This window comes from Melanerpes formicivorus, unplaced genomic scaffold (assembly GCF_026170545.1).
Source record: "Melanerpes formicivorus ecotype bairdi unplaced genomic scaffold, bMelFor1.0.p_v2 SCAF_1, whole genome shotgun sequence".
In the NCBI taxonomy this organism is placed as follows: Eukaryota; Metazoa; Chordata; class Aves; order Piciformes; family Picidae; genus Melanerpes; species Melanerpes formicivorus.
Window position 1 is genome coordinate 61,124,618 of NW_027142353.1, and position 13,111 is coordinate 61,137,728.

Here is a 13,111-nt window from a genome sequence, read left to right on the forward strand (position 1 = left end):
TATAGCGATACAGGCAGACTGTCTGACCAAAAGGCTGCTGCAAATGCCTTTGTGTATGAGGAACTTGAAGGTGCCTATGTGTATAAGGAACTTGAGTGTGCCTTTGTGTATAGGTAACTCAAGGAAAGCACAGCAAGAAGTGATTATACAGTAACTACACTGATGAAGTTACAGAAAATGAACTTCCCTGTGACCCTGCGGTTTCACTATTGGAATAGTATAAAAAGAGAAACACAAATCTGGCTGCTAGCTGTGACATGACACCAACAGGGAAGTCAAAAGAAAGATTTGTTTAACAAGCTTTCATTTACTTCTTAGAATGATGACATTACATTAATACCACCAAAAAAAATGAGTCACGATCACTGCTTGGAGCTATCAGGATCTATATAAGCATTTCAGCTGTGGGCGTGGAAGACAGAAGGTCTAAGCCTTCCTGCTGTAGCAAGGTTCCTTGGCAAGCTGAGCACTATGCAATACCTCCTCCTTTTTGCTGCCATCCTCCTACCTGAGAGTCTTGCTTTTCCACTAAAATCTAAAACAGAATTATGGAACAACACAGCCTTGGAGACTATAAAGGTATGCTAACAGGGGGACAACATGAATAACCTGATTGTGAATAACCTGGGTTTTTTATTCATCTTCTACATTACTTTCCTGTCTGTTTATATTACCTTACGTTACCACAACCATTTTTGCGGAGGTGATATAAAACAATTTAAACTTGCTGACTAAGCTTAGACATTCTAGGTCCAGCATACAAAAAGGACGAAGTTCCAGCTGGTAAATAAAGGGGAGCAGGTATTTTTTAAAACACATCAAAAACATTACATAGGCTGTATTGGAAGGCTATGGATTTGAGTGCTCAGTAATTTGTGTTTACTTACAGTGTTTAGTTGCTATTGCAATTCTTTTTGGGTATGCTAATCTATACTACAGGAAGAACAGAGCTTGGTAAACTGAAATGGGAAGTTAAAAAATATCTCTAAAACTAGCCATGACTGCAGGACAATGAAACAATTCAATCAAATGTAACATACAGTTACCAAAAGGTCACAGATAGATGTATCCCTTTTCTTACTTTCCTTTTCTTCTTCCAGGCATATCTCGATAGATTTTTTCCAAGTCACACAAAAACACCAAAGCTAGACTTAGAAGAGAGGATTAAAGAAATGCAGAGGTTTTTTCACCTGACTATTACTGGAAAATTAAATACAGAAACAGAAGAAATCCTGAAGATGCCCAGATGCGGACTCCCCGATGTAGCAGATTACAAAACATTTCCTGGAAGTCCAAGATGGAGAAAGACACATTTGACTTACAAGTTGGTGATGTTCCAGGGTTTATGGGAAAAGGGGTTGCCTTGTCTTTAAGTGTGTGGGTTTCCTTCACACCCTGAATGACATTAATCTGTTTCCTTTTGCTCCCAGGATCGTCAATTATACACCTGATCTACCCCGAAATAAAGTGGATGATGCAATTAAAAGGGCTTTTATGGTATGGAGTGACGTGACTCCACTGACGTTCCGAAGAGTGTCCACGAGTAATGCAGACATTCAGATTGCATTTGCACGTCGTGGTGAGAATGCCTGTCGTTTTTCAAAGTGCAGTGGTCCATATTTGACTCAAGCCGTGTGTTTTTATAAGGCACAGCTTTAAGAAAGAGCAAAGAGTTTGGAATTACTCTGGAGTTTGCATAAATTGTATCTGCTCTTTATCGTGTCACCCAATGTATGTGCTATGATGAGGTTTCACTCCTGTAAAAGCATTAGAAACTTCTTTCAGAGTTAAAAGCCTGAAATGGGGGAAGAATTCTGCTTCAGAATGAGATACCTACATTTGGATGTTCAAGGGTCTGCCCGACTTGACAAGAAGTGATAACTATCAGGAACAGATCTGTAGAGCAAACCAGCAGGTTCTGAAGATCCAGCCTCCAAAGGCTAGATTCGGGCAGGTTTATTTTAGTCTAGATCTAATGGGGTTCCATGGACTAAACAGTCTTTGGAGGCTGGGATGCATTAAATTTCTTCTACAAGGACTCCCACTAGTGCACTCTAAGACTGCACCAAAGTGCAAGTCAAAGCACAGTAAATGTGGATGACCAGTTGAGTCACTTCAGAAGCTCACCTGTGATCCAGACTATGTATGAATCTAGCCATACTTTGAACTTGTGCCTGCACCTAAACTGACTTGGGTTAGTGAAACTAAATGCCTACTTTAGGGTTGGATGACTTGTTCTCTAGAGCTCCTCAGGAATATGGTTATCAATCCCAAATTATTATCTTCCACTAAAATCAGTACGAGTGAAAATATCTACAACTCATTTTGCCCAGCACTTTTCAACAGTGAAAAAAATTCAGGTGCTCCTATAATATTGTCAAGTGTTAAGTAGTATTTATTGCAATAATCCCTGATTACTGTCCATGTGTACCACATGTGTAACAAAAGCTCAGAACCAGTGTTCAGCTCCTTCTGAAATATGCAGCAGCCTGAGTTGTCAAACAGAAGATTTGAAGTTAGGTCATGAACTTGGAGTGTGTTTCCTAAGTTTTACTCCTCATTTTTGCAACCTTAGTGTTATTATGGGTGGTTTGTTTTTTTTCAAGGACTGGTAATGGGAAAAAACAACCTAGAACAAAGAAGCAACATGCTTCACTTTGCTGAATTTGAACATTGCAGCTGATGGCATGTGATGACATTTATTTCCTTTCGAATGCAGAGCATGGCGACGGATACCCTTTTGATGGAAGAGGTAACACACTAGCTCACGCATTTCAACCTGGAGATGGGATTGGTGGAGATGCTCATTTTGATGAGGATGAAAGATGGTCAGACACCAATCGAGGTAAAACTCACATGTTTGTATGCAGGGGAAAGGCAAATGTTGTACATGTTAGCAGAACACAGACACAGCAAATGTTTTCCATAATGTTGTGGGTTAAGGCCCGCTGGGGGACAGGATGGAAATCTGACTCCCCAGGTGGCCAGGAATTGTACCCAAGGGGGGCAGGGAAACTGGTCCCAGATGGGTGAGAAGCCTGACCCTGGGGAAGGGGTCCCCAGGTCATGTCTGTTCTGCTCCCATTTCCTGTCTGGACTCCATAAAAGGGAGAGTAACTTCCTGCTTTGCTCTTTTTGCCTTCATCACTCTGCTCCTGCTGCTGCTGACCATGTGGCTAGGCTGGCTCAACATGGTCTAGGCCTGCTATCTTGTGGGGAGCGAGGCCCTGCATCCAAAGAGAATTCACTGCCATCTGTGATTTGGTTCTGTATATACCTGTACCTATCTCCTTCTCTTGTATCTCTGTGTAGTGGGTTGAAATTTCCCATTACATTATCTAAGCACGACTGACTCGGTTGGAAGCAAATAGAAGCTGTATTTACAAAGCAAAATCTACACTCTACAATGGAATGCAATGAATATGTACAAAATATGCAGTATTTACAATATAATACAGGTATTTGCAATCAGAAAATAGCATGGAAACCCCCCTGTACCCCGCTCTGGGTTCCCCAGAGAAAGAAGGGGAGCTGCTCCACTCACCCCAAAACTTCCTTCCCCCCTCCTGTAATAGAAGAAAAGAGGAGATGGAAGGAATGTTAGCTCAAAGAGGCAATGTTAGCATTCTTATCTTTTTCTCAAAGCCATCCAGAAGCAATTATGTTCTCCCCAGCAAAGCAGAACAGCCAAGGCCACGGGAGAAAAGGAAATGAGAATGGAAGTGAAACGTGAAAAAATATTATGGAACAACTGCCCAATGAATCTGTTTAGAATAATCTTTTGTTTTCCTTTTTGCACCCAATTGTGAATTATTTATTATAGTGAATTTTAAAGGCATAGCCTAAAACTGCCACACCCTGTAACCTTCCTTTCCCATAATACCTCTTATTTTTGTTAAAATTACCTTTTTAACTTCCAAGTTGGTGCATGGCCGTTCTTTTGGTTGTTTACCTCTTTGTCTTGTCCTGCCTAACTTTTCCACACAGGGGAAGGGGAGAGGGAAGAGGGGATAATCCCTAAATCCCTATATTCTATTCCATTGTGGTTTTGGCTCCTGGAACACTCAAAGGGCTAGACATAACAATTCATGTTTTAGTACCATTTCAGTACCCACATTTCTGTTCCTTTCAACTATTTAAGTAGTTCTGTCCATATCTTAAAGTGCTTTTAAACAAGGACTATGAGCCTCTGTTTTCTACATACACTATGAAAAGGTGAAATTAATTGCTTGTAGGAATAAGGTTGACTAAAAGCAGAGTTGGAAGGAGACTGAGGGTCTCTACATGTGAATGCAAGGCATCAGTAATGTTTTATTAAAACATTATAGTTACATAAGAAAGCTCAGAAATAACTGCTCAAAAGTGAGGTTTCATTACAAGGGAATGAAATGTATGTACAAATTCTTCTGCTACATGGATTTTTGGCATACTAAAAAGAAATGCTGCACCTTTAACATACTTTTCTATCTTTTTCTGCTGCAGAAGTTAATTTGTTCCTTGTTGCTGCTCATGAATTTGGCCATTCTTTGGGACTTGCTCATTCAAACGTTCGTGGAGCTCTCATGTACCCTCTCTACTCATACCAGAACCCAGCAACCTTCAGACTTCCAGAGGATGACAGGCGAGGAATTCAGAAGTTATATGGTAAATTCATGATGAGATTTGATTTTGAAGTTAAGACTGCTGGGGTACAGGTTTCACTATTCTCCTTTTAAGGGCTTCATGGTACTACCAAAAAGAAAGAAGCAGAATAAACTTGGGAAAAACACATTCCTGCACACTCCACCCATGATATTCCTTCTGGCATGTCCACTGCAACCAAGAGGGGACAAGGCAGCGGTGTAGCAAGCCTGATGCAGTGTATTCCTGCACAGCTGCATATTGCCAAACAAATCCTGTGGACCTTGTTCTACCAAGGAGCTGTTTCAGTGAGTGGGACTACTGACAGGGAACTGAGAGATACTGTGCTACTTAACACTGCAACCAAGAGGTGACAGGGCAGCAGTGTAGCAAGCTGGATGCAGTGTCCTCCTGCACAGCTGCTTATTCCCAAACAAATCCTGCAGACCTTGTTCTACCAAGGAGCTGTTTCAGTGAGTGGGACTACTGACAGGGAACTGAGAGATACTGTGCTACTTAACACTGCAACCAAGAGGTGACAGGGCAGCAGTGTAGCAAGCCGGATGCAGTGTCCTCCTGCATAGCTGCTTATTCCCAAACAAATCCTATGGACCTTGTTCTACCAAGGAGCTGTTTCAGTGAGTGGGACTACTGACAGGGAACTGAGAGATACTGTGCTACTTAACACTGCAACCAAGAGGTGACAGGGCAGCAGTGTAGCAAGCTGGATGCAGTGTCCTCCTGCATAGCTGCTTATTGCCAAACAAATCCTATGGACCTTGTTCTACCAAGGAGCTGTTTCAGTGAGTAGGACTACTGACAGGGAACTGAGAGGTACTGTGCTACTTAACCAAATCAGTGAGACAGTTCAGGGAAGGCAGGAAATACTCAGCACTCAGAGTAAAGCAAAACCATAAGTGACATCATGAGGTAGACTTTCCCAGGTTTGCTTTTCTCTAGGCACCACCTTCTTCAGAGCATGCTAGAGGAAAACTAGGGATAAAAGGTGGTTGTCTGCATTGTCCATTTCCAGTGTGGTCTCCATGTTTTGTGCTTCTTTTCCACAGGGAAAAAGTCATCAAACTTTTGAAGAAAACTCATCATGAAGACCAAAGAATTCCCACGTGGTTGTTTTGGTGCTCCAAAATCATTTTAATTCTCCAGCTAATTAAAGTGGTAAACTCCTGGACTGCACTTTCTCTCCCTGAATTATTACATTGATTTAGTTGCACTTTACATAATTCCACTCAATAATTAAAAATACCCCAAACTTGTATAATCAGTTGTCTACTGTTTTGGGGGTTGGGGGAGGGGGTTTCCTGGCATTTTGATGGATGATAAGTAACTCTGACATGTGTCACAGGCAGGTGACTGAACAGAGGTACAGGTATACCTAAAGTGCCTGCATGCATTTAACTGCTGGAGTTACAAACCTTGTTCCTGGCTTGCTTTCATTTCCCATGCATGTTCTGGCCCTTCATAGTACCTACTGCTATCTCCTCAGAATTCCAGTCTGCTTCCCATATGGCTCACACATAGACAAAAAGGTCTCCCTCAGCATGGGCTGGGATGTTTTCCCAAAGGGAACAGCTTTTCAACTTTGCATCCTCCCTGCCTTATCAGATCATCATCTTTGAGAAGTAGGGGACCAGGATTCCCATTGTCCATCTGACACTGTGCTGGTTTGAGCTTTAACTGGAGTTTAAAAGCTCAAATGGCCTTGTATTCCTAGATGTAAGTGGATTCAGTTCTTTAGAAAGCATGGATGAACACATAGGGTCAGTGCAAGAAGCAGCAGATGACCTCTCTCTCAAGCAGGCAAAGCAGGGACAGAGAGGGAAGTAAAAGATGTCTGGCGTTTTTATAGGCTTGCTGGACAGGAAGGGGGAGTGGAATAGACCCAGGGGACCCCCTCCTCCTGGGAGGGGGAAAACCAAGTCTCTCTCTGCCCACCTGGATCAAGTTTCTTTTGTCCACCTGGGTGGGGTGGGTGTAACCCAGCACAGATACTCAGCCTCAGGCATTTAGAAATGAAAAACAACAACAAAACAAACAAAAACCCCAGGAATTCTCCTTCCCTCCTCTGGAAGACTAACCCTGTGTTGCCAGAAAACAAAAACAAGCACAGGCATAACCCTGGAAAATCTAGGATGACCTCCTGATTCCTGGAGCTTGTCAGTTGCCCCAGGCACCTGAGCTGTTCTCCACTGAAGGGTAGGGTACCTGTCTTCCTGCCAGACCTGAAGAGCTGAAATGGCATGAGGAAATGCATTCATGTCTCTCAATCTCAGGAGAAAATGGTTGTGCCTTCCTGGTTTCCTAAGAAAATCACCTGAGAAACTTGAAAGCCCCCACTGGGCTTAGTCCTTGGAGAGCCTAGGTGGGATGTGATAAAAATAGCTTACTTTGCATACAGGCACTGGTCTACAAACACTGGGGCTTTCTTGTACATTTAACAGGATGAACCCTTATGGAATCAATGGGTTCTCCATGAGGAATTTTTTATGCTACCTGACAGGGAGAGAAGGCTTCATCACTTCATAGTTTCATAGTTTCATAGTTTCATTCAGGGTTGGAAGGGACCACAAGGATCATCTAGTTCCAACCCCCCTGCCATGGGCAGGGACACCCCACACTAGACCAGGCTGGCCAGAGCCTCATCCAGCCTGCTCTTAAACACCCCCAGGGATGGGGCCTCAACCACCTCCCTGGACAACACATTCCAGGGTTTCACCACTCTCATGGTGAAGAACCTCCTCCTCACATCTAGCCTGAATCTCCCCACCTCCAGCTTCATTCCATTCCCCCTAGTCCTATCACTACCTGAGATCCTGAGCAGTCCCTCCCCAGCCTTCCTGTAGGCCCCCTTCAGATACTGGAAGGCCACAATTAGGTCACCTCGGAGCCTTCTCTTCTCCAGACTGAACAGCCCCAACTCCTTCAGTCTGTCCTCATAGGAGAGGTGCTCCAGCCCTCTGATCATCCTTGTGGCCCTTCTCTGGACACCTTCCAGCACCTCCATATCCCTCTTGTAATAGGGGCTCCAGAACTGGAGGCAGTACTCCAGGTGGGGTCTCACCAGGGCTGAGTAGAGGGGGAGAATCACCTCCCTTGACCTGCTGGCCACACTTCTCCTGATGCAGCCCAGGATCTGATTGGCTTTGCGGGCTGCAAGTGCACATTGAGAGCTCATGTTGAGCTTTTTGTCCACCAGCACCCCCAAGTCTCTCTCCTTAGGGCTGCTTTCCAGCCAGTCACTGCCCAGCCTGGATTTGTGCCTGGGATTGCCTTGACCCAGATGCAGGACCCTGCACTTGCTCTTATTGAACCTCATGAGGTTGGCTTGTGCCCACCTCTCCAGCCTGTCAAGGTCCCTCTGGATGGCCTCCCTTCCCTCCAGCGTGTCTGCTGCACCACACAGCTTGGTGTCATCAGCAAACTTGCTGAGGGTGCACTCAATGCCACTGTCCATGGCACCCACAAAGATGTTGAACAAGCCTGGTCCCAGGACTGATCCCTGAGGGACTCCACTTGTCACTGGCCTCCAACATTACAGCCTCTCAAAAGCTTGCTAGCATTTCCCGGCCTTTATCCAAAAGCCTTTTCTAGTCCAAGAGCTACTGCCTGATGATGCAAGGACTCTGAGTCCCCATACTAGGAAAAAATTATGCTCAATCCCAGGTTTGGCACAGGACATCTGAGAGAAGGAAGTCTGCTGGTGGGCAACATGGGTGGCACTTTCTGTATTCAAGGGCTGGGTGGAAAGGAGGAGAGGAAATTTTAATCAGCCTATACTCAGAAGGCTCATGTCCTGCTCTCTCAGCTACCAATTTAAGTATTTCCTAGGATACTTCTAAACACTAATACAATTCCCAAGGTAGGCCTAATTCCCAGTCAAGTTTCTGGGTATTGACTGATCTCTGGGTGTGCTCCTCCTGGCTCCCTAGAGCAGGAAGGGATGTGAAACAATTTCTGAGGAACAAAGGTTAATTCCTCTCTGCCATACTGAGAAATTACCTTTCCCTGCTGTCAAGGGTTGGAAGGGAAAGGCCTCCTCCCCCCGGAAAGTGAAGAAAAGAAAACCCACATCTGAATTAGCAAAGCAGTGGGTGCTGTATATTTACAAAGCAATATAGGATATGCAGGGGAATATACAGAATTTACAATATTTACAATATATACAAAAATATAGAATAAAGTAGCACAGAAATGAGAGTTCCCCCTCTCTGCTGAGGGGGTTCCCCACCTCTGCTCCCCCTTCTCTCTCCCCCTTTCCCCAGAGAGGGTTAGAAAGAGAGAAAAGAGAAAAAGATTAGAAGCAGTTATGTGTTAATTGGAAAGCAGTTAATACAGGCCTTGCAGCTAATCAGTTTCAAGGTCAAGCCTTGGCCGAAAGCCCAGAACGCTGTGACCTGCAAAGGAGAAAAAGTAAGACTGACCAGAAAATTGTAGGAATGCCCAGGATACTCTGCTGCACTCCCAGTTCAGAAGGTGCTTCCTCCCAATCTACCAATGAAATTAGTTTAGATCCATCTTTTCGTTTACAAACATCCGACCACCATATTCCCTTTCTTAAGGGGACAGCCTCAAACGGTCACACCTGCTTTCCTTCTGGTCTATTTTAACCACTCCTTTACTAGATGGGAGTACATGGGAGAAAGGATCTCCACCATCCATGGCATCCCCACTGCTCCATGATTACCTTTGCAGTGCCTTTCTGCAATAGCAAGGGAGCAACACTACAGCCACCTCCTCCATGAGGATAGGGAGCAGTAGCTGAAGAAGGGAGGATAGATAATTAGAGCTCCAGACCCACCAGATAGACAGCATTCCATAAAGAATTCCAGTTAGCCCATTTCAACCTAAAAATATCTGCTGCAAGATGCACCAGACGATGGGATGGTTGAAACATATCACTGACACATCCAGTGTGCCGATATTTAAGGAGAGGTGTAAAGTGTGGTTCCTTCAAGTGCTGCCCCTTCAGAAAGGTTCCTGCCCCCTGGTAACACAGAAATTTGAAAACACTCCCATCATTTACCAGCACTTTTTCCACATAAAGCTCAAAAATTAAGTAGCTAGTGCTAAGTGGATATTACTCTGAAGTTACAGGTGTCTGGAAGTATGAGAACAACAGGGAGTCCCACAACAGAGGCATTAAAGACTATGAAGAATGAGCTGGTGAACTACATGTCCTCTAGGGGTGTTTGACCAACTTGTGTCAACCTCCTCCTCCTGGAGAGATACAATGCTGACAGAAAACACTGTTTTCTTGGCTGGCTCTCAGAGGGATACAACACATAAGTAGCACCAAATAGAGACATATCATGCTCTTTATTGAGCTCAAGTCACTCACTAGTGCTTCTTAAAGAGAAAAAGGCCATAGAAGCCAGCAGTCATCAGAGGAAAGACTGTGCAGAAAGAACCATTCCTAAGGACACATGGGACAATCCAAACACCATTCTAGAGGAGGCACTGTAGTGAGAAATGAGAAAAGCATGAGAACAAATACTTGACTGAAAGTAGCAGATATGTTTCCTAGTGTACAATTAATTTCCATATGAACTGAGATGAAGGGGATAAAACTCCAGAGCTGTATTCCTAGAAAGACTGTCCTGACCATGGGATGCATCTACAAGACAGATTCCAGCACACAAGCTGACTGGGGTCAGAAAAAACGTGGGAGAAAAGCTTGTGTCTTGAAGGAGACATCTCCAAGAGGCAGTAGCAATTCTGCCAGCATCTCCACAGCATGTGAAATCAAGTAGGAGCCAGGATTTTAGTACTCACGGCAAAGGTACCACTGATGAGCCGTTTGCAGGATCTTACTTCTTGCTGAGTTCCTTTTGTGGTTCCACTCACACAGAGGACCTGTCCTCTGGGAAAGCAGCTGCCACTCTCACACTAGATGTGAACTCTGCAATATATGCCTCCATCTAGTGGCACAGCTTGGCAAACTGCACTGCTAACACCCTGTTGTAAATGCACTTTACCTGTCCACAAGCCCACAGCAGTTACTACTATTCTATCATCAGGGGAAAATAGGGACAGATAGGGGGAAAAATAACAAAGGTGCTGCAGCCTCTTCCTTCATCATTCTAATGAATTCTGTGTAAGTTTTCAGATGCTCTCTCTAGTACATATGTGTGGACATATAAGTGCAAGTGCATCTGCTCCCTCTGGAATAGAATGGATTGGAATGGAATGGAATGGAATGGAATGGAATGGAATGGAATGGAATGGAATGGAATGGAATGGAATGGAATGGAATGGAATAGAATAGAATAGAATAGAGTAGAACAGAATAGACCAGATCAGGTTGGAAGAGACCTTCGAGATCATTGTGTCCAGCCTATCATCCAACAGCATCTAATCAACTAAACCATGGCACCAAGCACCCCATCCAGTCTCTTCCTAAACACCTCCAGTGATGGTGACTCCACCACCTCCCTGGGCAGCACATTGCAATGGGCAATCACTCTTTCTGTGAAGAATTTCTTCCTGACATCCAGCCTAAACCTCCCCTGGTGCAGCTTGAGACTGTGTCCTCTTGTTCTGTTGCTGGTTGCCTGAGAGAAGAGACTAAGCTCCACCTGGCTACAACCTCCCGTCAGGTAGTCATAGAGAGCTACTATGAAGCATGGCCTGTCACAGCATCATCCTTTTGACTTTTCCTTGGAGAGTGTTAACTGGAAATTTCATCCAATTTAAAGATGCACTTTTCCCCCCTCTGTTTTTACAAAATGTTCTCTTCAACATCCCCCACTTCCTTAAGGGCATCATAATTATGTATTCAGTTTCAGCAATGTCAATCTGAAGTAGCTCCACTGACGTCAAAAGAATTACTTTGGATTTATCTTATAAAGGTTAAAAAGTTAGCACAAGAAAATATTATCTACTTTGATTATTACTACAGCAGGAGCCACTGCAAGCCAGAAAACTACAGGTACACACTGTTTGTTGGAAAAGACTGAGAAAAATTATTTGGGGGTGGAAATTGTTACTGTTTTCTGCCAAGCCTGAAAATAAAGTTGACAGGCAACAAAATAAGAACGAGAGAGAAAAGCAGCTGTCTGATCAGGGATACAGGAAAATGTGGAAGCTCATTCACATCAGGAAAACAGGAAACACTAGAGGTCTTCAGCTTCACCACATGGCAGGACCTGACAGTGCTGATGTATTGAGTGTATTGAGTGAGATATTCATTGTACGTCAAACAGTAATGTGGAATGGAATGGAATGGAATGGAATGGAATGGAATGGAATGGAATGGAATGGAATGGAATGGAATGGAATGGAATGGAATGGAATGGAATGGAATAGAATAGAATAGAATAGAATAGAATAGAATAGAATAGAATAGAATAGAACAGAACAAACCAGGTTGGAAGAGACCTTCAAGATCATTGCGTCCAACCAAACTTATCAGCAAAGGAATTGTTAACTTAGCAGTTTCATGAAAGACTTACTGTTATTTCAGATGTAATTGTTATAGGGAAAAAAAAGGGGGGAGTGGGGAGGAAGGGGAGAAAGAAAATACTAATACAGAAAAAGTCAGAATAATTATATAGCCAAAATGATCAGCACAAGTCCTAATTTTAACCCCATTTCTCTGCTGTTGCGCTCATCCTTTCCCAGCCCTGCTGCATCATATAGTTCTCGTTCAGCCTGAGGGAAATGGCATCAGGAATAGTGTGGCCAAGAGGAGCAGGGAAGTCATTCTGCTCTGTACTCAGCACTGCTTAGGCCACACCTTGAGTTCTGGGCCCCTCAGTTTAAGAAGGATATTGAGACTCTTGAACGTGTCCAGAGAAGGGCAAGGAGGCTGGGGAGGGGTCTGGAGCACAGCTCTGTGAGGAGAGGCTGAGGGAGCTGGGGTTGCTTAGCCTGGAGAAGAAGAGGCTCGGGGGAGACCTTGTTGCTGTCTAAAACTATCTGAAGAGAGGTTGTAGCTAGGTGGGGTTTGGTCTCTTCTCCCAGGCAACCAGCACCAGAAGAAGAGGACACAGTCTCAAGCTGCACCAGGGGAAGTTTAGGCTCGAGGCAAGGAGAAAGTTCTTCACAGAGAGAGTAATTGACCATTGGGATGTGTTGCCCAGGGAGGTGGTGGAGTCACAGTCCCTGGAGGTGTTCAAAAAAGTATTGGATGAGGCACTTGATGCCATGGTTTAGTTGCCTGGAGGTGTTAGGTATTAGGTAATAGGTTGGACTTGATGTATATCTGAGGTCTTTTCCAACCTGGCTGATTCTGTGATTCTGTGAATGTTATGATGAGTTGCCAGCATCCCAAGACCTTAACAGAAGCTGATGATGCTGTTGATGGCTTCTCTCCCTTCACTCCAGAGCTTACCTTCTGTTGTGCTAAACAATTGATGTGTTCCAGCAGTCATTTGTGAAACAAAAGTGTGAAAACCCCAGAAAAATCCCACCAGCCCCTCCTGCTCCTTTCTCAGACATCCATATGTATTTCCATAAGGATTGCATTAAACAT

General features: G+C 44.1%; 1 protein-coding gene across 1 annotated transcript; it reads left to right on the forward strand.

Annotated features, from left to right (window-relative positions):
• Positions 1–401: 401 nt before the first annotated feature.
• On the forward strand, positions 402–5,880 carry MMP7 (matrix metallopeptidase 7). The gene is made up of 6 exons (XM_068143060.1): positions 402–579; positions 1,101–1,324; positions 1,431–1,579; positions 2,720–2,845; positions 4,483–4,644; positions 5,688–5,880. The coding sequence occupies exons 1-6, from the start codon at positions 472–474 to the stop codon at positions 5,708–5,710; spliced, it is 792 nt and encodes a 263-aa protein (XP_067999161.1). The 5' UTR covers positions 402–471; the 3' UTR covers positions 5,711–5,880.
• Positions 5,881–13,111: the final 7,231 nt, after the last annotated feature.